This window comes from Adiantum capillus-veneris, chromosome 12 (genome assembly GCF_014529385.1).
Source record: "Adiantum capillus-veneris isolate H3 chromosome 12, ASM1452938v2, whole genome shotgun sequence".
Taxonomy (NCBI): domain Eukaryota; kingdom Viridiplantae; phylum Streptophyta; class Polypodiopsida; order Polypodiales; family Pteridaceae; genus Adiantum; species Adiantum capillus-veneris.
The window spans coordinates 30,615,000-30,641,705 of NC_140942.1; the positions used below are offsets into that span (position 1 = coordinate 30,615,000).

Genomic DNA, 26,706 nt, shown 5'->3' on the forward strand with positions numbered 1-26,706 from the left:
CAGACTAAGGCCTTAGTACCACATGAGATTATTCGAGCCGAGCTAGTCGCCCCCCCCGCCCCCCCCCCCCCCCCCCCCCCCCCCCTTGTGGTGGAGGCATTGACTAGATCAGTATTCTTTATGCACGGTCTATGGGATCTCCCAAGGGACAGATATGCTCGGCTTGCCCTGGAGTCATCTCGACAATTAGCTCTACAAGGTGGTACAACATGTTGGTATGGACAAATGACAACATGGTTTCAGTCTCATGGTTTCAACATGGATAGATTGCCTCCGTATCCTTGTCTCTCACACGGACAAAGATCACCCGACTCATACGTCAGGATCTCATTCAGCTAGATACCAGGAGCACATGAATATAGCCGACACAGGAGTTGGGCACGAAGATGGCCTTCTACAGAGAGCATCTTCTCAAACTCACGGAGGACGGCTTTGTGACTAGGCCTGCATACATAGATACACACTTATCTCATGGGATAAGATGCGCTATTGGGCAAATACGCACATCCTCACATCAGCTCCAGATCGAGACTGGCCTTTTTCGAGGGGTGCCGGTAGGGGCCAGGATATGTCACCTATGTAACTTAGAGCCAGAGAGAGAGCTGCACTACACATGTCCTTGCCCGACGTACTATGAGATACGTGGCCGCTTCCACTGCCTGATTAGAGAAGGTTTCGGACCTTTTTCTAGAGTCATGAGATACAAGGACCAGAGATGTCTCGGATTGTTCCTGCTAGAGTTGCGCAGACTTAGGAGAGCTTGCTGAGGACATTAGGGGATAGACAGTCTGAGAGACGAATCATAGATTTCTTTACACCAGCCAGGGGAGAGCGAGAGGAGCAGCCATTACAACAGATCTCAGCCCACCCATACTAGGGGTAGGCTGCTTGACCGAGCCACTGAGCTAGGTAGATGAAGACGCCCACGCCCTCGAGGGGTCTCCCACCACTGACGAAGGCTGCAACAGAAGATACAGATCACTCTAGCTCGACATGCAAGACGCCCAACCAGAGTACTGACCATGAAGGATGTTGATGAGATTCGACAACGACCTATGAGAGATTTCATCTGAACCCCCCTCCCCCCCCCCCCCCCCCCCCCTCTTTTCTTATCTCGTCTCAATCCCGAATCAACTTCAGATTTATTTGCTTTCTCCTTAGTGTATTTAGTTTTAGTGTTAGTTCTTTGTAACTTTGTAATTTCTGTACTCAGACATGATATCAAATTCACCAATTGTAACTTTTTGGTCTCATAGGTCATTTTGGCCTTTTGAAGACGTTAATATAACATTTCATCTCTCTCTCTCTCTCTCTCTCTCTCTCTCTCTCTCTCTCTCTCTCTCTCTCCCCCAGAGCTAGCTTCCCTCCCCATAGCGGTTGAGGCGCTTACCAAATCAGTCTCCTTTATACACCGTTTGTGGGACCTTCCAAGAGACAGACATGCCCTCTTAGCATTTGAGTCCTCTCGACAGTTAGCTTTGCAGGGAGACACGACATGCTTGTATGGAGAGATGACATCATGATTTGAGCTACATGGATTCGGCATGGACAGACTACCCCCCTTCGAGTACTCTTTGGATGCCCCCTCTCTGACTCTTACACAGTCCGAGATCACTAGTCTCATTCTGCAGGACATGACTAGCTGGATACCACGAGGACTTGGATTTAGTCGACACAGGAGTTGGGTAGGAAGATGGCTTTCTAATTTGCTGTCACAAAGTGATAACGTGGCTGCTCGGCGGCTCGCTATATACACACACCCTCTGGTGGGAAACCCTAACCCTAACTAGGAAACCCTAACCCTTAATGGCTGCAGAGATGACACGTGGCAGGCTGTACGGATGTCAGCGCAAAACGCAATGCAAATCATAGGATTCCGTATGGCTTGCGTGGCAGGGATGTACGACACCTTTTTGATCAGATTTTAGCAGCCTTTGCTTTATTTGCTTTTTCCATACGCATGTTGGGGGAGAGAGAAAACCCTTGCTTTATTTTTACAAAGCTTTTGAGCTTTTGATTTCTAGCTTTTGGGGACTTTGCTTTTGGCATCCATTGTAACTTTAAATATGTGAGCAGGCCTCTCACAACTTAGAGCATGTGGATGCAGAGTCTGAATGTGAGCGCCTGCCCGCACTCTTGTACTTTGAACTCAAATTAATACGAAAAGAAGTCTGTTACAGTGGTATCAGAGCATAGCCGATTTCTCTTCTACAGGAAAGCCGATCCCAATTTCTTTTTTCGCGGCACCTATGGCTTCAGGCAAGGATGAGTCGACTCCCCTTGCGTCCGGAGATGCAGGAAGGGATCACAACGAAGATTCAGGCAAGGAGTATGGCCTGTTTTGGCCTACTTCGGCGGAGTGTCGAGAGATGGAGCGTCAACGATTGATCGGCGACGCGACAAAGATGATGCTTAATTTTGCCAAGGACCCGAAAATGGCAAAATATATGAGCAAGACCTCTTACCTCTTTGGAGGAGGTGCACACACAATGGGAGAAAACCACAACATCACCCCCAAAACCCGCTCTCAAGAAACCTCCTGTTCCCAAGAAGTATACAGAGAGAAATTAGAAGAAGTGGTGGATGCACGAATTGCTCTGCTTTTTGACGTGCAAAACAAAGCTGAAAGCACGGCAAAAAGCAGAAGAAAGGCACTGACTTCTCGGGCTATTTGGGTCGTTAGTAGACATTTGAAAAGGCAAAGAAACAGAAGAAGCATGTTCGATTTGAAGGAGTACCCAAATCTTCTTCTTCTTCTTCTTCTTCTTCTGACAGTTCTTCTAGCTCATCTGACTCGAGCGAAGAACATAGAAAAGGCAAAAAGCGAAGCAAGAAGCAACGCTTCGGAAAAGGCAAGAAAATAACAAAGAAGTCTAAATCTCGCCCCGTGAGTGATAGTTCTACAGAGGACTCGTCTACAAACAGTTCAGACTCTAATGAAAGCAACTTTTACGCAAAGAAGAAGAATTTTTACAAAGCCGACCACTATGAATTTCTCTAAGACAAAAGCAAGAAAGTCCGAGAGTTCAAGGAAGGTGGACAATCAATTAAATTTGACACGTTTTCTGGATATAGAGATGCTTCGAAGGCTTTGTCTTTTGTACAACAGTGTGACGTCGCTTTCGCAGGAGGACGTTACTCAGAGCACTCTAAGATTCGGAGAGCTGCCCCTTACTCTAAGGGGAATGCTTGAACTTGGTGGTCCACACTTCTATTAAGCAAGACCGCGCGAGTTAAATGGTTGAAATTCAAGAGGCTTTTTATTTCTTCTTGGTTGACTCGAGAGTATGAACGTGATATTCGAACTGCTTGGAACCATCTTCGGATGACCAAGAAAGATACAGTGGACGCTTATTGCGAGAGATTCATGAGCTCTTTTCTATTCGAAAGATACAGTGGCCAAAAGAGGGAGCAGCAACATTCTGACCAAGGTATGCAAACATGAGAGTCCAAGGCTGAATTTGTTGCGCAAGTGTAGGCAACAACATAGCTTTCCTAGCAAGAACATGCCTGTCAAATCCAAGATATTAAGGCCACCAAGACGTTTAGGAGTGCAAAGCTTCCTTATCGACATCAAGCTTAAGCCTTTTTTCTGAGCATGGGACCGCCACAAATGAGACATAATGTCCGACATAAGAGAATTAAGACAACGACGAGGCCAATGTATTAGTCAGCAAAAAGAACTGAACATATGCCAACAATATGCTCTGAACAATTCGCAGACGAACATGTAAAGGCCAAGTGGATAGCTTCCAATAATGCAATTTGAAATTCAAACGTTGCATAACCCAATCCACTTACTGAGAGTGAGTGACATTCCATCCAATTGGATAACCCAAATGCCTAGTGATCACATTTGGAGAAACAATCTCACTTGGCCACAATAGACTATGCCAATCATAAGAACGAAGATGCAGAAGCTTTGATTTACAAAAGTTGACTCTAAGTCCAACCGCAATGCCAAAAAGTTCGAAGGCTTCCCTAATCGCTTCGACATCCGCCTGCTCATTACGAGGCATAAACAACAAATCGTCGACGAAGGTAGGACCCGAAGGTAACCGTAGACCATGAAGATGCTCAACATAAGTCAAATGATGAAGATAAGTCAACAACGGGTGAGTGGCAATAGCATACAATAGAGCACTAAGAGGGCAGTCTTGCCTGACCTAACAACCAAGAGGCCAAGATTCTGTTAACTCACCCTCCAAGATTCCTGACGACGTGTACATGCATACAAGAAATAAACCACATTGGCAAGTTTACATGCATACAAGAAATAAACCACATTGGCAAATTTAGGACCGAACCCTAGGCGCCTCATCGTGGCAGCAATGAAGTCCCACTGTACCCTCATAACAAAGAGACACCAGGCAACATCAAGATCAAGATGCATGTGAGCAAGCAGAGGGGGAATAATCTCAGAAATCATGTCACGGAAAACCTGATGATTGAGATGAGCATTGTTAATTAGTAGCAGGCGTTTCCTAGGAAGAGGCCGATCACAAAGAGATTGCCCAAAATTCACAGTCAACAAAACAGGGTAATGATCCGATAACTCTAAGGAGTAATTGATGCTGACCTCACATACAAAATCCTCATATTGTTGCAAATTAAGCAAATACCATGGATCCAACCGCGCTCGGTAAGAAAAGTGGGCAACATGCTGGAAAGTAAGACCAGAGACATTTGGATGTAAATGCTGCCATATATCAATCATCTGAGTAGAAGCAAAGAGATTATCCCATTCTTGCCTTTTCGCAAATAACATATGTGAATTACCAATGGTACTATCATCCATGCCAGGGGTATTATCAAAATCACTGTAAAGGGTTGCTCTATGGCGAGACATCTTGTTGCTAAATTGGCTTTATCTGACATAAAAATAATTCTAAATGAATTATTGGATTTATAAGTGAGAGGGTTTTCTCGCTTGGAACACCAAGGAAAAGTAATTCTAAATGAATTATTGGAATTTTAAGTGAGAGGGTTTTTTCTCACTGGAGACATCCGAGTACAGAGTATTTCTAGTGCATCATTCAGAGTAATGACGGGAGCACTGTAAAGGGAATATCTGTAAGGCCACCAAGAACGGGTACTTGTGATGCGTCACATCATATGGGTGACAGGGAGCATCGAAAAGAAGTAGCGACCATCTAGGAACAGACATCTATGATGCGTGATAGGATGGGTGACATAGCGGGATTGCTTTTTGGGATAGCAGATGCTTTCCCGCGAGGAAGTCTATGTCTGCCTTGCAACTGTGCATGTGATTGCATCCAGGGTCGCCTGGGAAATGCTGTGAAACCATTGTTTTTAACTTACAAGGTTTTATTGAGTTTTTGGACAGTTTCAGACTATTTTTAAAATATGCCGGCCGCCCACTTAATAAGTGGGCAGTCATCTGATAAATAAGGCAATCAAAGCAAGTAGTGGTTTACTCTTACCAAGGTAGCTCCACTCTTGATCCTCTCTCAGGAAGGAAAGATGAGGAAATTCAACGAAGGACTTTTGCTCAAATTTGTAAACGCATTTGCAAGATGCTTTGCAGCAGATTGTGGAGTCAACAATAAAAGCTGAAAGTGTACACCTTAGTGTACATAGAATCTAATCTCCGCAGTGAAAGGGGAACCATTGAACATAGAAACACCGAATTTTTGTTACCTCTCCTCGAAGGATACATTGCTATCCGTAGAAAGTTTGGAGTAAGGGAATTCAATCTAACTCTTGAGTTTTTGAATAGAAGATCCTCAAACTTCAAGTGAGAGGGCAGGTATGATCAAAGTTACATCTTTGAGGAAGTTACAAAGTGCATTTTCTTTTTTGCACAAGGAATGCTTTTGTCTAACCAGGATTGATCGCTCTTGAGTGTTTATGAAAATAAGGTTGAGTCAGAACATTGTTTTATACGATGAGTTGCTTTGCTTAACCATCCAGAAGGTCCATGATTGATCTGGTATGCGGTAATTCTTGAAGAGATCACCTGCCTACTGCGGGTAGGAAATTATGAATTAACCATTCTAAGCTTTCAAGCAAAGAAAAACTTTCTTTAACCCTACCCGGTAAGGGAAGATATGGTAGTGCTTTTTGCACAAGTGAGGAATATGCTCTTTATGAGGAAAGAAGCAAGAGATGGCCTTGGCCTATGCTCGTAGAATTCCACATTTGAAATCCAAGTTTGTTTGATGAACGGGTTTTGCCCTAAGATCGAGCCAAGGGATCGTCAGGTTGAGCGTCTTCGCTCTAAGGATCTTGAGGAGAGAAGGTAATTTCCCAGGTTCACCGAAACTCTAACACAACTTAACAATTATGTATACCTTTGGGTACATGGATAACACACGAAGATGCAGACCTATGCCAACGAACTGGACGGGAGTTTGTTATACTCTCTTGAGCGCCTATTTGCACGTAACAATATTTCGACACGAGTATCACTATTTGAGATGTGTTTAGTAGAAGAAATTTGAGTTTCTCTACGGAGAAGAGGTGTTCTGATGGTGGTTGATCATTGAGTACTTTACGTGCTTTTACCATTATAGTAGCAACTTTTGGTTGCGATATATGTTTCTCCATGAGCAGGTCAAGTAGCCTTTACACGCTGCTGGAATAAATTCGAACAATAATGTTCGTAAGAGTATAATTCGCCAACCGTTTTAAAATGGTAAGAATTACCTTAACCACATATGGGAGAACATCATTGAGATCTAAAGCGGGTTCGCTCTTTAAAAGGCCGAGTTTGAACTTATGTTCACAGATTGGGAAGACGCTAATGCACGTCGAAAAAACATTGCTTGTAGTAATAACTCGCAGGAGAAAAAGATTGGAAAGAAGTGTCGCCGTAGACTTGGAATCTTCGGACTAGAACCGTCTGCCTACGTTGAGCGACGGCCCGGAACAAGAACCTTCTTTAAGGTGATCGCAGCCTCTATTTGTGAAAGAAAGACATCGAGATTAATGCTCTATGATTTGGGCATTCCCTATGTGGGAGGACACAAGAGGTTTAATACCCTCCGGACTAACATTGCAGGATGATGCGTAAGGACAGATACCTAGATTGATTTCTAGAAGGATTATTCTTCTCGAGGTTGAGAATGTGAAAGTGAGCTAACAGATTCTCGGATTAGGAAACTTCCGGTGTGTTGGAAAGACATGAATGTCGAGTTCTTACATGGCTCGTAAGTTTGATGATTGGTGAAGGATATCCTGGAGGTACTAGAGAAAAGACATGAACCGGTAAGGTAAGTATTGAATTCTTGAATTTTTGTTTAATTTAATTTTAAGAGAAAGCACCAGCTCAACTCACTATTGAGCAATTTTTCCGGTTTCTTGTCGGGCAATTCAATTGAACCTCCACAGTTGAGGATATCTGTTTATAAGTGAGAGGGATGTTGCTAAATTGGCTTTCTCTGACAGAGAAATAATTCTAAATGAATTATTGGATTTATAAGTGAGGGTTTTCTCGCTTGGAACACCAAGGAAAAATAATTTTAAATGAATTATTTGAATTTTAAGTGAGGTTTTTCTCACTGGAGACATCCGAGTGCAGAGTATTTCTAGTGCATCATTCAGAGTAATGACGGGAGCACTGTAAAGGGAATATCTGTAAGGCCACCAGGAACATGTACTTCTGATGCGTCACATCGGATGGGTGACAAGGAGCATCAGAAAGAATATCTGACATTGCAGGAACGGACATCTCTGATGCGTCATAGGATGGGTGACATAGAGCATCGCGAAGGAGATTGTACTGTAAGTTTGATAGGAAAGGACTAGGTGATGGGTATTCTTGATGCGTCACAAGGTGGGTGACGAGTGCATCGGAAAGGGAATCTCTATAGTCGGATTGTGCACAAGGAAAAGCAAGCACTTGAATGAAGATGGGTTCGGAGGAAACTTTGAGGAAAAATGGATGCTTTTTGAGAAAGGAGGATTGCTTTCCGGAAAAGCCCCAAGTGTACCCGATGTCGCCATGACCCAGTGCGTGAGTTCCCTCGCGAAGAAGTGCCTACGGAGTGTGTTTCCATCGCGACAAGCTGTTGTTTTTCTCTGTTTTCAGCCCATAAACGTTGTAGACAGGGCTGATTTACGAGAAGGAACCCGAGAACACATTTCTTTTGTGTGTACGATTGGAAGAGAGGCTTTCCTATGTAGAGGTCTCTTCCGGGGAATTGCTTTTCGAGAACCGAGTTGCTTTTCGAGCGTCGAGACTTTGAAGGTAACGATTTTCATGTTATGATCTTTAAGTATTTGTTTGCAGGTGTACTTTCTCTTAGTGAGGGAGTAGGAGCAGAGGAAGGCATGAGCCTCTGCAGGAGAAAGCGCTCTGAGGAACTAGAGCCAGATCAGCCCAAGGGTTTCGTACCCAAGTGTGGGAAGTAGATCCACGAATTGGAGAGAGGTAGTCTCTCGAGTTCTGATCCGGAACTTGAGATTCCCAAGTAAGGACTTGGTGTCCAGGAAAGCGGAGTTATTCTGCAGGAACAGGACTTTGGAATCAGAGTCGGAAAAGAGTTGCAGGGATGCCATGCCATGAGTCTGGAAGGTGAGATCCAGAGGCGAGAACCTTGATTCTCGAGGATTTGGAATAAGGAACGAAAGTTCTTTGGAATAGGGTTTTGCCCTAGGAATAGGAAGCGAGGCTTCCAGGAACCATCAAGTTTTATTCTAGAACGAACGTGATAATACGTTCGGTTCAAGTGCTTCTATAGACTTCTCCTGAGTAATAAAGATACTATTACGAGGGGGGGTACCAACCCATCTTCTGGTCCCCAGTACTATGTCGATCTTCTCACTCTCTATCTCTATCTCTATTTGTTCTCTCTATATCCTCTGGCTTCATTAATAAGTGATAGATCCTATCTATCCCAATGTATTTTATATTGCTATGCGCTCCCGTTTGTGACACATCTCTTCTCGCTCATGGACTTCAAATGCACAACACACTTTTTTTTATAAATCGATTTGAAATATTTACTAGTGGGAAACCTCAAAGCGAGGAAAACCCATTGAAAGGATCTATTTACAAGGGAAAAAACCTAGAACTACTCAGCTGTATAGAGTAGCCAAGAACATTCATAGGAAAGCTGATGCATCCCTAAGGTGATATCACAAATGGCCAAAAGAGGAAGCAACAACATTCTGACCAAGGTCTGCAAACATCAGAGTCCAAGGTTGAATTTGTTGCACAAGAGTAGGTAACAACATAGCTTTCCTTGCAAGATCATGCCTGTGCAAATCCAAGATATTAAGTCCACCAAGACGTTTAGGAGTGCAAAGCTTCTCCATCGACATCAAGCATAAGCCTTTTTTTAGAGCATGAGTCCGCCACAAATGGGACATAATGTCCGACATAAGAGAATCAAGACATCGACGAGGCCAATGCATCAGTGGCAAAAAGAACTGAACATATGCCAACATGATACTTTGAACAATTCGCAGATGAACATGCAAAGGCCAAGTAGATAACTTCCAATAATGCAATTTGACATTCAAACGTTGCATAACCCAATTGATTTTCTGAGAGTGAGTAACATTCCATGCAATTGGATAACCCAATTGCCTAGTGATCACATTTGAAGACACAATCTCACCTGGCCACAATCTCACCTGGAACAATGTGAAGAACACAGAACTACTCAGCTGTACAAAGTAGCTAGACACAGTCATAGGAAAGGCGATGTATCTCTGCAGTGATATCACCAACTTCCAAAGCAAATCGTAACGATTGCCTCATGGAACGCTTGAAGAGTGGGCGGGTTTGCATGAGTATGACGATACGCTGACTCCACAGGGTCCAATAAGCCCAGTATCTGACCCACATAAAGAAGAGCGCAAACCGCAGTAGTGTCGATGAGAAAATGCCTAATACCCAGAACCTTTTGTGGAAAACAACCCCAGGAAAGCAGATTCGTACACAGGCCGATACACGGCGAAGGAAGTCGACATCAAGCATAAGCCTTTTTTCAGAGCATGAGTCCGCCACAAATGGGACATAATGTCCGACATAAGAGAATCAAGACATCGACGAGGCCAATGCATCAGTGGCAAAAAGAACTGAACATATGCCAACAGTATACTCTGAACAGTTCGGAGATGAACATGCAAAGACGAAGTATTCCAGTAATGCAATTTGACATTCAAACGTTGCATAACCCAATTGATTTTCTGAGAGTAACATTCTATCCAATTGGATAACCCAATTGCCTAGTGATCACATTTGAAGACACAATCTCACCTGGATGACATTACCCACCAAAAGGGTACAATGTGAAGAACACAAAACTACTCAGCTGTACAAAGTAGCTAGAAACAGTCATAGGAAAGCCGATGTATCTCTACAGTGATATCACCAACTTCCAAAGCAAATCGTAACGATTGCCTCATGGAACGCTTGAAGATTGGGAACGGGTTTGCATGAGTATGACGTAACATGCAGGCATTATGCTGACTCCACATGGTCCAATAAGCCCAATATCTGACCCACATAAAAAAGAGCGGAAACCGCAATAGTGTCGATGAGAAAATGCCTAATACCCAGAACCTTTTGTGGAAAACAACCCCAAGAAAGCAGATTCGCACACAGGCCGATACACGGCGAAGGAAGTCTCTATTAGTGCAGCAATCCCACAACAAGTGGCAAATATCCTCTTCTGCATTGGAGCAACGGACGCAAGAGGAAGGGCGAATATGACGCGCCCTACGAAAAGTGCCAACAGGAAGCGCTCTAAGCAAACAGCGCCAAAGAAACAGTCTCTCTTTCAGCGGCAAATGGCTTTTCCACAAGGCAGAGAGAAGCTTCCTCCACCAGAGATCAGATTTATGCATGTGCCAAAGAGCATTGCAATGATCAGCAAGCCATGATTGTGGTAGAAGAAGAGCATAAATGCGACATGTAGAAATATCTCGAAAAAGAGTTTCCCGAAGATCCCAATCAGACATGCGATCACCTTCAGGTAAGGGCGAAACTGGCAAAAAGTCAAGCAACATACATTGAAGGTCTCTCCAAAACTGATGGTAATGCGTACCCAATCCAAAACGGCGAGCGGCGAAGGGAAACTCAAAAGTATATCCAGCCTCATCGACTACGTCCTCAACGACACGAACACCACGGCCAGAGAGAAAGTAAGCCTCGCGAGGGGAGCGATCGACCAAAGTAAGAGAAAATGCTCGGCTCCAATGGAGGCTCTCCAAACGAATTGAATCACCTTCCTGTCGAGGATCCATGAAAGATGAATCGTAACCTCTTTCCATGCAGACACTAAAGTGGAAGCAAGAGGACTTCCAGGAATGTACCCTTCCATCTTGCGAAAAACCACCTCCCATATAGATGGTTGCCAATGGCCAAAAGAGGAAGTAACAACATGCTGACCAAGATGTGCAAACTTAAGAGTCCAAGGCTGAATTTGTTGTGCAAGTGTCGGCAACAACATAGCTTTCGGAGCAAGAACATGCCTCCGCAAATCCAAAATGTTAAGGCCACCCATGCGTTTAGGAGTGCAAAGCTTCTCCATAGACATCAAACGCAAGCCTTTTTTTTGAGCATGAGTCCACCACATTTGGGACATGATGTTCGACATAAGAGAATCAAGACAACGACGAGGCGAATGTATCAGTCAACAAAAAGAACTGAACATAAGCCAACAAAATGCTCTGAACAATTCGTAGACGAACATGTAATGGCCGCGTGGATAACTTCCAATAGTGCAGCTTGACATTCAAACGCTGGATAACCCAATCTACTTTCTGAGAACGGGTGACATTCCATCCAATTGGATAAATCATAACCCAAATGCCTAGTAATCATATTCGGAGAAACAATCTCACATGGCCACTGCAGACTGTGCCAATCACAAGAACAAAGAGGCAGAAGCTTCGATTTACAGAAAGTTGATTTGAAGCCCAGCGGCAATGCCCAAAAGTTCCAAAGCTTCCATAATCACTTCGACATCAGCCTTCTGATTATGAGGCATAAACAACGAATCATCTGCGTATGCCTTGCCTAGAAAGGTACGACCCGAAGGTAACCGCAAACCATGAAGACGCTCAACAAAAGTCAAGTAATCAAGATAAATCAACAACGGGTAAGTGGCTATAGCATACAACAGAGCACTAAGGGGGCAACCTTGCCTGACAGAACAACCAAGAGGCCAGGATTCTGTCAATTCGCCTTCCAAGATCCCTGAAGACGTGCTACATGCATAGAAGAAATAAACCACCTTTGCGAATTTAGGACCAAACCCTAGGCACCTCATCGTGGCAGCAATGAAATCCCACTGTAGAGTGTCAAAGGCCTTTTCAATGCATAACCAACACATCCTGATGAGTGTACTTAGCATACTCCATCCCAATCATAACATTAGCCAAATTGTCCATAATCTCGCGATGCGGAATGAAACCATATTGAGCCTGATGGAGTCCTGCAAAAAAATGGTCCTTAATGTGGTGCACCAGCATCTTAGCCAATATCTTGTAAATCAGCGGCATCAATGTAATCGGATGCCAATGAGAAAATTGCTCGCAAAGTGCTTGCTTAGGTAGCAATTTAAGTAAACCTTCTTTCCAAGATAGTGGCAAATCCTGTTTCTGCCATGCTGCATTTATCATGAAAAGCACGGAAGTTCAAGAGTTTCCCCAAAGGAGAGGAAGAAATCCACAGTAAGCCCATCCCAACCAGGAGACCGCCAACGGCCCAAATCAAGCAAAGCACTATGCTTTTCCAAGGCAGTAGATGGGTCCTCAAGGCGACATGCATCCTGTGGGGATAAGATCGGACGAACAAAGGAAAGCATCAATTGACGCGCATGGCAAACAACCGAGGATGCCATGCGCAGCAAACAGCTATCGATAATGCAAAACCATGGCATCAACAAGTTCTTGCTTCGAAGAAGTGCACACACTTTTTTTTGTAAATCTTATTTGATTAATTCACCAGTGGGAAACCTCAAACCGAGGAAAACTCACCAAAAAGATCATATACAAGGGAGAGAACACGACTGTGTTATGCGATGTAAAATCGCTAAAAGCAAACATAGAAGAGTTGCAAGATTTCTAGGGATATGTCCCCATGGTCAAAGGCAAAATGTAACGATTGCCTCAGTGAAATCTTGAAGGATGGAAAGGATTCACCTCTCGTCGGTGAAACATACGGAGATTGCGATGGTGCCACAGAGACCACAACGACCAAAATCTGACCCATGCGAAGAAGATGGCAAAACGTTGGAGGGAAGTCGGAAGAATGTCAAAAAGCGAGAAACGTTTGTGGAAAACCATCGAGGGAAATCAAGATTCATACACGCAGAAACGCATTGAAGGAATGTCCTGGTGCAGCGACAATCCCAAAGCAGGTGTCTAACATTCTCATCAGCAACGGAGCAATTGACACAACAAGACGAGCTAATGTGACGCGCTGCAAGGAGAGTTCCAACCGGAAGAACTCCCAACAAACAATGCCAAAGAAACAGACGCTCCTTAAGCGGCAAGTGAGACTTCCAAATCACAGTGAGAGCCTGTCTCCACCATCGTTCAGATTTGTGCAAAGCCCAAAGCGTATTACAGTGATCAGCTAGCCAAGAATCTTGTACAAGAGAAGCATAAATCTGTTGGGCAGAAATCGCATCTGTAGGAGTGTCCCATAATGTCCAATCCTGCATATGACAACCACTTGCCAACGGCGGAATAGGGAGGAAATCAGCCAGCATACGTTGAAGCAGGCTGCAAATTTGACGATAATGCATGCCCAACCCAAAGCGTGCTGCTGCCTGAGAAAAAGTAAGCAAATTCCCAGATGAATCCACCACATCAGCCACTATGCATACTCCACGACCAGAGAGGAAGTAGGCTTGACGAGGCGATTGATCAACCAGGGTAATAGAGAACACCTTACTCCAATAAATGCTTTCCAATCGCAAGGAATTCGCATCTGCTTGCTGCCTGGCATGCCAGTAGAGATGATCCGTAACATGTTTCCAAGCGGAAAGCAAGGCAGAGGTGAATAAGCAACCAGGAACACAACCATTCATCTTGCCAAACACTATCTCCCAAAGGGAAGTTTGCCAACGACCAAAAGCGGGAGTGGTAGCATGCCGACATAAATCAGCAACCATAACTGTCCATGGCTGAGATTGCCGCACAAGAGTTGGTAATAACATTGCCTTCCTAGCCAATGCATGTCGACGAAGGTCCAAAATATTCAGGCCCCCAAGACGCTTCGGAGTGCAAAGCTTCTGCATTGCTAACGAACGGAGGCCTTTCTTATGAGAACTAGTGCACCGCAAGTGAGATACAATATTAGACATCAGCAATGAGAGACGAGAGCGAGGCCAATGCAACAAGGGCAAGTAAAATTGAACATACGCCATCATGATACTTTGCACAATACGAAGTCGAACATGTAGCGGCCATGTTTCCAATGGTGCAACTTGACATTCAATCGTTGCATAACCCAATCAATTTGCTGTGTATTGGTTACATGCCAGCTGATAGGGTATCCTAAGTGCTTGACCACCACATGCAGATCAAGAATCTCACCAAGCCACAGAAGATGATGCCAGTCACAAACCTCCGAAGGCAAGAGTTTGGATTTGTGAAAGTTAACCTTAAGGCCTGCTGCTAGGCCAAATGTATCCAATGCCTGCATAATTTCATGCACATCACCTTGGTTATTACGAGGCATGAACAATGAATCGTCAGCATAGGCGTGCCTTGCAAAGGCTTTGCCATTTGGTAATTGCAACCCATGAAGACGACCAAGTGAAATCAAATGATCCAAATACAGCAACAAGGGGTGGGTGGCAATGGCATACAACAAAGCACTAAGCGGGCAACCCTGTCTCACAGCGCATCCAAGTGGCCAAGGTTCTGTCAGCTCCCCATCAAGGAGACTTGAAGATGTACTGTGAGCATACAAGAAGTATACCACATTGACCATCTTGGGACCAAATCCAAGGGCCTGCATTGTGGCAGCAATGAAATCCCATTGAAGCGCATCGAAAGTCTTTTCAATGTCTACTTGCATCACAAGTACATCTTGTTGGGTATACTTTGCATATTCCATTCCAATCAGTACATTAGCCAAATTATCCAAAATCTGGCGACGAGGAATAAAGCCATACTGCGAATGGATACCAACCATAAGCGGTTGCTTGATGCGGTTCACAATGATTTTAGCCAAGATTTTATAAATAACCGGCATAAGGGTTATCGGCCGCCAATGCGAGAACATCTCACAAAGCGCTTGTTTGGGCAGTAACTTCAGCAAACCTTCTTTCCAAGACATCGTCAAGCACTGCTTCGTCCATGCAATGTTCATCATGTAAAGCAAAGGTTCTTTCAGAGGCTCCCAATAGGAGATAAAAAATTCCACAGTGAGCCCATCCCAACCGGGGGAACGCCATCTACCAAGAGCAAGCAATGCCGAATGCAATTCATTTTTTGTAAAATCCGTCTTCAAGGCCAAAGCATCATGAGGCAAGACAATTGCATGCACGGTAGATAGCAAAAGATGGCGTGCATTAATAACTTCAGCAGATGCCGGGGGGGGGGGGGGGGGTGTTTGGCGAAAACATTCCTAAAATGTGACACCATGGCATTCGCAAGCTCACGCTTTGAGGTTGTGTAGGCTCCAGATCGGAACATGACCCGCTTAATAGTTTGAGAAGCCCTTGAATGATGCAAGTGCTTAAAAAACTGTTTCGAAGCACATCCCTTGTCCACAAAAGCTTGATGGCGAGCACGAGTCTGCCATTTAACCAATTTTCGTTTATCATTATGCTACAGACTCACTCTGGCTTGACAAAGGTCTGTCAATTCACTTTCTGACAACAGACGTGCGTCAGCTATGAGTTGGAGCTGTTGATACATATGTTTCGCCTCCTCAACATCACCGCGTAATTGAAACATGTAGTGCTTACCATAGTCTTGAATTACACTTTGCACTCGTGCAACAAAGCGAACCCAAGCAACATCAGGATCAAGATACATTCGAGCAACCAAGGGGGGAATAACATCATAAATCATTCCGCGGAATGCCTCATGCGAAAGATAAGTATTGTTGATATGCAACAGGCGTTTCTTGGAAAGAGGCTGATCAGAGTGTAGTTCCCCATAGCGCAACAACATCACAACAAGAGCATGATCAGATAAAAGCAAAGAATGGTCTATTTGCATTTCGCATACAAATTCATCAAACTGTTGCATGCCGAGGACATACCACCGATCTAATCTTGCACGATATGTAGAAAAGGCATTATGTTGAAATGTGTATCCCGAAACATTAGTATGCAAGAGAGTCCACAAGTCCAACATTTGTGTGCATGCAACAAGATTCTCCCATGCCTGCAATTCTATACTCAGCATGTGGGAATGTCTTGTGGTATTATCCGAAAAAGCGGGTACATTGTTAAAATCACCACAAAGCAAGGCATTCGATAGCCACGGATAAGAAGATATCTCATGCCACAAAGTAGCTCGTTGTCCCGAGGTTGTATCCGCACACACTCCACCAAATTCATAAATCTGACCATTGATCGTGCATTGGACCACCATCCAACGACCCTCTGGATGATTATACGCGAGAACTGGCTGTAGCTCATGCCTAACCATAATCAAAACACCATAAAAATCCGACAAACCAGCATATGCTATCCAATATTCTGCAATGTAGGAGCATTGCCCGGCATAATCATGCTGATTATGTTCTTGCAAAATCACAACGTCTGCCATACATGTATGTACATAGTGCCAGGTTAATCTCCGTTTGTCAGGGTTACATAACCCACGCACATTATATGAAATGCATTTAACACAACTATGCATTGAAAACATATGTACAGAGGTAAGTAAAGGGAGGGACTAGGTTGACGTGTCCATAAGCACATCAACATCATAGCCCGCGACTCAACCACAGTATTCTGCAGGCCTGTCTCAGAAGCAACAAGGCTTGCAAGTGATTGAGAAGTACCATGAACCACAGCATCTCTGTAAGAGTGCACCACCTTATTCCATGCATCCGCAAGAGTGCGATTATCATTACAGGGAAGAGGTTTCTGCCCCGCAGATTTCACTTCAGGAGGTACATAATTACGAGAGGAAGGTTGTGAACGCATCTTAACAGTTTTCTTGGGAGTCTCCCAAGGAGATCCATCTGCCAAATCCACCTCTTTTCCCTTGTTTTTGGTTTCAGGAGTAGACGCAGACTATCCTTTACCCTGAGGATTGGAGGGAACAGCAGGTTTGACCTTGCCTTTTTCCACAGATAAAACGTCAGGCAACACAGACTTCCCTCTCAATCGAAACCACAAGCTGAGGAACAATTGAAGGAGGGGGTTGCAAAATAGGCTCAGAACATTCAGATTGCATGTGTCCAAATTTCCCTCAACGAAAACATGAATTTGCAAATTTTTCCCATCTGAGCTTAAAAGGACGTTTTCCAATGAGTGGGTCTCCCGAATTGACAGTAATACCTTCAGGAGTGGGAACATCCGTATCCCAAAGCACACAAAAGCGATTTGTATTAGCATCAAGCTTAAGGAGGACAAATGACTTTCCCCAAACGTGAAGCAAGCATAGGAAGAAAGTGATGCCAAGTGCGCGGGAAATCGAGAATTTCCACCCATATCGGGCATTTGTGACGGATTAAACTTTGATAGTCCTTGGTAAGGGCCCATGGCAATACATGCGTCATCTGAGTACCAAAAAACAACGGTGACAACTCAAGCAACGTATTACGTGCAACAGTGTCTGCCAACAAAACTTCATAAAATCCTCTTGCACCGAAATAAACACCTCGAACCGCCTGGCGTTTAAGAAGAAAGTCTACCCACTGACCCACATCTTGTGCGGTAGGCATCTTGCCCGGGAAGAACAAAATAACTGCATTTAAAGCATATTGCGCCATTGGGTCCATCAAAGCTTGAACAGGAATAAGCACTTCAGTAGCGGGTTCCTGCCCCTCCCAAGCGTTCCGAGCATCTTCAAAATGATCCAACAAACAAGCTCGGATTTCACCCATTTCCGAAGACTCAGGTGCCATCTGATTTCTGCGTTTGTATGAGCTAATAAAGGGCACAGCCGAATCGGACATACACTGAGAGCTTAATGTTTGTACTGGTGACTACTGGAAACCAAACAAAAAACGTTTTGTACATTGTAGTATCTGAAACGGTTCTCTGTCTATGGTATGCACAACCTTACATCAAAGCAGCAAACCCTGAACTGCTGCTGAACAAACACCTAGACTGTACACCTGTGACGTGCTTAACCTCTGCTGAATACCACGTATGTAAAATAGATCGACTGTACCTCCACACACACCACAGAAACTGCGCAGGCAGAGGACGCAAAGGTCACAACAGAGTCTTGACACACGTTCACTGTAGATTCCCGCGAGCAGGAGAGTTCCACGCGCTGCAGAAGACCATGTCCTGCAGAGATACAAAGGAGCAGGCTATTTTCCCCACAACCCAGGTCCCACACACACACACGCACACACACTCACCCACACCTGCTGGCGCTGGCACAGAAGGCTGGAGCAGCGTGCAGGAAGTTCTTGCGACAGAACATCAGCAGGGTTCTCTCGCGCTCATTTTTCTCGCACCAAACGCGTGCGCGTGCACACACACACGTGTACGTTTATCTGTTGTAGAAGTCCACACACACACACACACACACACACCCTTTTTCTCACGCCAATTCTGAAAATTGCTGAATTCGGCAACATATGGCATCCAAATGGTCGCGCGCACACACACATTCCAGTTACTGGTGGCCACTGTCAACTATTTTCGTAATGTCAAATCTTTTGTGGGAAAGATCCCCGCAATTCATGAGTAGTGAACGTGAAATATAATTTATCCTGGGGACTCTGCCATTAAGATGTCCCTCTAACAAAAGATTCTTTTCTTGTAAAGAAACCATAAGGTTGTTGAGCAAGATGGTTATTACAGAGAATACTCGTACATAGTGAACGTGAAATATAATTTATCCTGGGGACTCTGCCATTAGATGTCCCTTTAACAAAAGATTCTTTTCTTGTAAAGAAACGATAAGGTTGTTGAGCAAGATGGTTATTACAGAGAATACTCGTACTTCTTGACACACCGGCATGCATACATTTCCTTTTGCATCCTTGACCATTCTAAATTTCTGATGTGGGCACTTGTTTGCAGTGAGGGGTATGATGTATTACAGAAGAGCACTGCAGCTTCAGGCTTTTTTTGATATGGCAGCTCCAGCTGGTGAGTTCTGCAATCTGCTACAATAAAGACTGCAATAAGTATTGCAAGGACCTTTGTTATGTTGGTGACCATGTAATGCCTTGTGTAAACAGATGTCATTCAAGGCTACAAAGCAGCAGTCAAGGATGCATCTACGGATAAAAATCAGCGGTCCCTGCCAGCAACTATTGAAGCAGTAACTGATATGAAATTCTCATATGTAGTCAGCTGCCAGCAATATGGCCATCACAAACGAATCAAGGCTTCTCAGGCTAATGATATTGGCAATTTACTGAAAGAGTTAGTCAACTTAATGAACATTTGTGTGCTGTATATATAAGGGCACATGCATGCATGCAATTGTCAAGTTTCAAGAGATAGGGAAAGAGTCAAATGTTTCTGTTTTTATTATTGGCAGATACCCATCTTTGAGAGTGGCCTATATTGATGAGGTCGAAGAAGGCAAGAAAAAAGAGTACTATTCTATACTTGTGAAAGCCCTGATCAGCAAAGAAGAAGAGAGTGCTGTTACAGAGCAGGTGAAGCATGTTAGATTCATTAAGTATAATCATGCCACTTTTGTATTGGGTAGAGAAATGCTAGTGTTGATTTTATACTGTTTTTATTGAGGCACATGCTGGAACGGAGAGCCACTCCTTGAAACCACATTGTGCTGTATCTCCTCCTCTATACTAACCCCGCTTCTCAATATGCAAGAATATTTAGGTTGTGTACAAAATTAAGCTTCCTGGGCAACCTATTCTAGGTGAAGGTAAACCGGAGAATCAGAATCATGCTATTATATTCACACGTGGTGAGGCCTTGCAAGCCATTGACATGAATCAGGTGAGGATAATATGATGAAGTACTTCTCTTGTTGGAGCTTTAACGTGCCGAATTTCAGGCTTGTTTTGGTTCTCATATTTTTGTTGCCATGCAGGATAACTATCTAGAGGAAGCTTTGAAGATGCGAAACCTTCTTCAAGAGTTCTTGGAGCATGGAAAGAGAGCTCCAACTATAGTGGGAATGCGTGAGAACATTTTTACTGGCAGGTAAAACATTATCTTCTTTGTTTTCTCTGACAAGGGGCTGCTTACTGCTTCAGAGTCCAAAACAACTAATGGTTTTCCCTGTCTGCAGTGTGTCTTCTCTAGCAGGGTTTATGTCTAATCAGGAATCGAGTTTTGTCACGATAGGGCAAAGAGTCCTTGCGAATCCCCTCAAGTACTGCTCTGACTGGATTGGCAGGCTGGTTTGAAGTATTGTTATCTGGGTGTTGTGCTGAAGATTGAATTGATTTTACGACACAGGGTTCGTTTTCATTATGGACATCCTGATCTTTTTGAGAGGCTGTTTCACATAACTAGCGGTGGCATCAGCAAGGCTTCTAAGCTTGTAAATTTAAGCGAGGATATATTTGCAGGTTTCAAAATGAATCATTTCTTGAATGAATAAAAGCCCTTTACATGAGCATGAGAACTGATTAGTATGGTATTATCTTTATGATATCAGGATTTAATACCACTTTGCGCGGAGGCAATGTTACACACCATGAATACATCCAAGTTGGTAAAGGGAGAGATGTGGGACTGAATCAAATATCCATGTTTGAAGCAAAAATTGCGAATGGCAATGGTGAACAGACGATGAGCCGTGACTTGTATCGGCTTGGTCACCGCATGGATTTTTTCCGTATGCTCTCTGTTTATTTTACAACTGTGGGATTCTATTTCAGCACTCTTGTGAGTGACCATTTCCTCAATTATTTACCCTGTATGAGAAAGAGAGCAGTTTCAAGTGCATTTGCTTTACTTTTGCAAAGAGTTGAGATAGGCATTGTCTTTTGCTCTCCTGACTATGTTATGGTTGTGCAGATTGTCGTTATTACTGCCTATGTCTTCCTTTATGGACGAATTTATCTTGCATTGAGTGGGCTTGAGACCAGCCTGGAACTGTTCGCAAGTTTGTCTAATAACACACCATTGCAAGCAGCCCTTGCTTCACAATCTTTTGTGCAGATTGGATTGGTCACCGCTCTGCCTATGGTCATGGAGATTGGTCTTGAGCGTGGTTTTCGGATGGCATTGAGTGAATTTATTGTGATGCAACTTCAGCTTGCATCTGTGTTTTTTACTTTCTCAATGGGTACCAAGGTGCACTTCTATGGACGGACTCTTTTGCACGGTGGGTCCAAATATAGGTCTACTGGGCGTGGGTTTGTGGTTTTCCATGCAAAGTTTGCAGAAAATTATCGACTCTACTCCCGTAGCCACTTTACAAAGGGTCTAGAGCTGTTGATTCTCCTGATAGTGTATAATGTGTACGGAACGACAGTCCACAAAACTGTTCCTTACCTTCTTATCACAATTTCTTTGTGGTTTTTGGTTGGGACATGGCTTTTTGCTCCTTTTTTGTTCAATCCTTCTGGGTTTGAATGGCAAAAGATTGTTGATGATTGGGACGATTGGAACAAGTGGATTAGCAACCGTGGTGGCATAGGGGTACCTGCTGACAAAAGCTGGGAATCATGGTGGGAGGATGAACAGGCTCATTTGAATTCCTCAGGTTTCTGGGGCCAGCTGATTGAAGTAATTCTTTCTGCACGGTTTCTTTTATATCAATACGGGCTTGTGTACCATTTGCATATAAGTCAGGGAAGCACAGACATCTTGGTAAGAGCTCAGTCTAAATCCATTTTCGATTTGTCATATTGCTCTAATTGTACAACATGGCTTCATAAAGGTTAATGGGTCTTGTCTGGTGATTATGGGGATTCCCCTGGGGGATGGGAGGTGGTGGGGGGAGAGAAGGTGGGGATTAAAAGGCTAGGATTAGGCAGTACCTGTGAACAATAGAACTGTAGGAAAGTGCTGCACATCAGGAGCTGGTTTTTGTCAGGTGTGAACGGATAACTGGAAAATCTGAGGTGTGAGTGTTTGGCCAAGTATTGGTAACCAAAGACATGTTAGAGTTCTGAGTGCTTGAATCCTTCCTGCCTTTAAACAGTGTTTTGTATGATTGATTTTGATAAATTGAAAATCATAACAGACAAGGGGTTAACGCAATCTGCTGAGGACTTCATGATGAACTTCTTTCTTCGATTTGTTATAATGGGCTTCCCATTTGCAGGTATATGCTCTGTCATGGTTGGTTATAATCGTCGTGCTAGGTATTATAAAGGTAACACTATTTTCTTTGATCTATAGATTTTGCTTTTCTATGTAAACTCTGGTTTTAGCTGCTTTGACTTTTTTGTGTTCCGTGTATTTTGTCAGCATTGGGATTAGTAGTAGTCTGAGCAATTAGTTTGTCGCTGCAGGTTGTGTCTATGGGTCGACAGCGGTTTAGTGCAGATTATCAGCTTCTGTTTAGGCTTCTGAAAGTAATCCTTTTTATTGCTGCAATAGCAACTATCTCGGTTCTTTTTGTCGTGACAAACCTTTCAATTGGTGATTTGTTTACTGGTGCTCTTGCATTTCTTCCAACTGGATGGGCGTTAGTTCAGGTGATAGGAGCTAACCTTTCAATCCCATCCGTGTGCTGTGTGTCTGCACGTCCATGTGTTGTATAGAAAAGGATGGACATACAATTGCCATTGCTCCTGGGCGCTGTAATCTCTTTGAGCTTTTATTGAATGATGCTTTTGCAGATCTTACAGGTTGTAGAAATTAGGATGTGTGTGTGTGTGTGTGTGTGTGTGTGCATGAGAGAGAGAGAGAAATGAAATGTTATATTAACGTATTCAAGAGGCCAAAATGACCTATGAGACCAAAAGTTACAATTGCTGAGTCTGATACCATGTCTGAGTACAGAAATTAGAAAGTTACAGAGAACTAACACTAACACTAAGATACTAAAGCACTAGTGGGGGGTGGGGGGATTGTGGGTTCAAATGAAATCTCTCATCGGTCGTTGTCGGATCTCATCGACCTCCTCCATGGTCAGTACTCTGGTTGGGCGTCTTGCATGTCGAGCTAGAGTAGTCTGTATCTTCTGGTGCAGCCTCTGTCTGTAGTGGGAGACACCCTGAGGTCGTGGACGTCTGGATTTGCCAAGCTCACTGGCTCGGTCAAGCAATGTACCTCTAGTATGAGTAGGCTCTGAGATCTGCTGTAATGACTGCTCCATTGGCTCTCCTTTGGCTAGTTTAAGGGTCTCTGAGGCTGTCTTTCTCCTGATGTTCTCAGCAGGTTCTCCCTAAGTCTACGCAGCTCTAGTAGGAACAATCCTAGACACCTCTGATCCTTGTATCTCATGACTCTAGAAAAAGGTCCGAACCCTTCTCTGAATAGGCAGTGGAAGCGGCCGCGTATCTCATTGTGTGTCAGACAGTAACATGTGTAGTGCAGCTCTGTCTCTGGCTGTAAGTTACATAGGTGACATATCCTGGCTTCTGCCCCGGCACCCCTCGAAATCGGCCGGTAGATCTAGAGCTGTTGTGAGGATGTGCGTATCTGTCCAATAGCGCAACTTATCCCATGAGATAAGTGTGTCCATTATGGAGGCCTAGTTACAAAGCCGTCCTCCGTGAGTTGCAGAAGATGCTCTCTCTAGAAGGCCATCTTCGTGCCCAACTCCTGCGTTGGCTGTATCCATGTGCTCCTGGTATTTAGCTCAATCAAATCCTGACGTATGAGTGGTGAGTTGTGTCCGTGTGAGAGACAGAGAGGGTATTGCAGGCCGTACATAAATGTGGGTGCCGACCTCCTGACCCAATGTGGTGTGGTGTTAAACACCATAATTTTGGTTTTCCCCTGATAGACAGACAATTCACTGTTGCGAGCAAATGTATGCAGAGCATCCAAATGACGCTGCATCCCCTCTGGAGAGTCAGAAATCAGCACAATATCATCAGTGTATAGTAACAGCGGAATCCATGTCCCTGCTAGCTGTGCCCCCCTGTCCCCTTGACGCTCTACATAGTCCAAAAACTCATCCATATACATCCCCAAAAAGAGTCGGGGATAGGGGGCATCCTTGCTTTACTCCAATAGTGGAGTGGACCATGTCAGACATTCCCTCAGTGAAGCGTACCTGCCCCATCACTGCCTTGTATAGAGCCAGAATACCCCATATCAGCTCTGTAGGCACCCCCATGTCCTGTAGTCTGCGTATAAGTCTGGCTCTCGGCACTCTGTCAAAAGCTTTGCGGAAATCCACAAAGCTACAATAGATTCTCTTGTCATGGTGTCTACCCTCCTCTATAATTGCTCTGAGTGTCAGAATCTAGTCCAAAGTGGAGAAACCTCTCCTGAAACTTGCTTGCCTTGGTGCCCTTATGCCCTCCCGCTCTGCCCATCTACTCAGCTCCTTTTCAAAAACGGATGCATACAACCTAGCTAATGTGTGACCAACCATGATGGTGCGATAATTTGCGGGAATCATGGGATCTCCCGACTTGAAAATAGGCACAGTCATAGACAAACTCCAAGTCTCTGGGAAGCCTTCGTACATGGCTCAATATAACATCATAGCGAGAAGATCTGCAAACATATCTCTTTCTCAATGGCTTTTCTTACCCTCTCGGTAGTAAAGAAAGAACATGTCTCCGGGCATGTCTGTAGTGGGTCCGACATAGGCGGTTGCCTTGATGCTGTGTAGAGGGATGTGCCATATCCCCCCCATGTCTCAGTGGAGGGGACCGTTGGTGGTGGTGAATGCTCGTGGAATAGCCTCCATGCTTCGCCTGAGTCCTGACTTATAAATAGCTGATATAGATCCCGCTCTAGCTGAGATAGATGGGCCCTTTTCTTTCGTCTCTGTAAATATCTGAGTGAGTTCATCTAGTGGCCGTCCCGGCTCCAGGGTGCATAGCTGCCTGTATATCTCATCCATATACACAGAATGCGTCTCCCTCATGAAGGTATATCGAGTGTGTGTGGGGACCTCTCCTAATGGAGCTGTGCTGAACTAAAAGGTCAGGGTGAAAGACACGATAGGATGATCAATTGCTACTCCAACTGGCCTAGTGCCCACCATGAAATCCTGAAAGAATGGAATGAGACATGGTTGGGCCATAACATAATCCACTGTGTTGGCACCATGTCGGTGTGGAAAGCAAGTAAAACCTCCAGCTGTCGATAATCGTTGTAGGCCATTCACATTGGCCAATCTGTGTGCGGTTCCCATATCTATCAAGTATCTGCCATATTGAGTGTATTCGTCATCTTGTGATAGTCTGGATAGACCCATCTCTGTGACGTCCAGCTCCCTAAGCATTTCTTCGGAAGTATTATAAAATATTGTATGGTGGTGGGCAGTCCTAGCATTGAAATCCTTATCATTATCCAAAATAGCAAAGGGGGATTGTCCTCTAGGTGATGCATATACTGACGTATAAGGAGGAAAGTAACAAATAGCTATGTAGAGGTATCTGCCTGTCTCTGCCGTGAGCCTTACCCACATGTACCTAGCCTGTTCATCCTTGCGTGCTATATATATCAGTGCCCTCAGTTTCTCCCTGAATAGAACTACCACTCTCCCTGAGGCCCGTCCTCGATGCTCCGATGTGGTCTCCTGTCTGCATGTTGTCTCCCGTCTATATCCGCTCACCTGTGGCATGTATTGACCAGTTGCTTGATGCGTCTCAAAAGGCCAAAGTGACCTATGAGACCAGAAAGTTACAATGTGGTGGATCTGATACAAAGTCAGAGTAACAAGGTGACAAAATGACAGAATGACAAAATAAAATACTATGGAATCCTAAACTGCTAGGTGTGAACTAAGCACAGCTAAACAGCTAGTTGGGATAGCCAGATCACAGGAGATCTAGCATCGGTCGCTAGTGGATCTCATCAATCTCCTCCATGGTCAGTAGTCTGACCGGGCGTCGTGCATGTCGAGCCAAAGCGATCCGAATCCTCTGATGCAGCCTCCGTCGATGCTGTGTAGTCCTCCGCAGTCGTGGGTGTGTGGATCTCCTTAGCTCAGTCGCTCGGTCGATCAGTGTGCCTTTGGTGTAAGGCGACGAGCTGTGTTGTGGTAGTAACTCCTCTGGGACTCGGGTGTCCAGTGGCAGCTCTAAAGAAGTCTGTGATCTGTCTCTGAGACTAGCTAGCCTCTCCTCTCATCAGGCTCTCTCTATGTCTGCGCAGCTCGAGCAAAAACAAACCCAATCATCTCTGATCCTCGTACCGCATGACTCTAGAGAATGGTCCAATGCCCTCTTTGAACAAGCAATGGAAGCGGCCTCGTATCTCGTAGTAGACGGGGCAGTGGCATGTGTAGTGCAACTGTGTCTCAGGCTTGATGTCACATAGGGGGCATGTCTTGGCCTCTACTGCTACTCCGCTGTATCTCCCAGTGTCGATTCGCAGCTGGTGTGAAGATGTGCGTATCTGGCCAATAGCGCATCGTATCCCATGAGACAAGTGGGTGTCCATGTATTTGGGCCTCGCCACAAAACTATCCTTCGTAAGCTGGAGGAGATGCTTTCTGTAGAAAGCCATCTTTGTGCCCAGCTCCTGTGCTGGTTGTATCCATGTCCTCTTGGTGTCT

The 26,706-nt window shown here is 44.5% G+C and overlaps 1 protein-coding gene across 3 annotated transcripts in view; it reads left to right on the forward strand.

Annotated features, from left to right (window-relative positions):
• Nucleotides 1-26,706, forward strand: part of LOC147445512 (callose synthase 3-like) — a 58,042-nt gene that overhangs the window by 21,264 nt on the left and 10,072 nt on the right. For all 3 annotated transcript variants that reach the window (XM_086525015.1, XM_086525016.1, XM_086525017.1), the window contains 11 exons: nt 19,161-19,229; nt 19,322-19,508; nt 19,627-19,747; nt 19,935-20,054; nt 20,149-20,261; nt 20,350-20,433; nt 20,520-20,632; nt 20,722-20,951; nt 21,084-21,881; nt 22,339-22,389; nt 22,529-22,714. In XM_086525015.1, the coding sequence (XP_086381141.1) occupies nt 19,161-19,229; nt 19,322-19,508; nt 19,627-19,747; nt 19,935-20,054; nt 20,149-20,261; nt 20,350-20,433; nt 20,520-20,632; nt 20,722-20,951; nt 21,084-21,881; nt 22,339-22,389; nt 22,529-22,714 (2,072 nt within the window). The remainder of the gene's footprint in view (nt 1-19,160; nt 19,230-19,321; nt 19,509-19,626; nt 19,748-19,934; nt 20,055-20,148; nt 20,262-20,349; nt 20,434-20,519; nt 20,633-20,721; nt 20,952-21,083; nt 21,882-22,338; nt 22,390-22,528; nt 22,715-26,706) is intronic.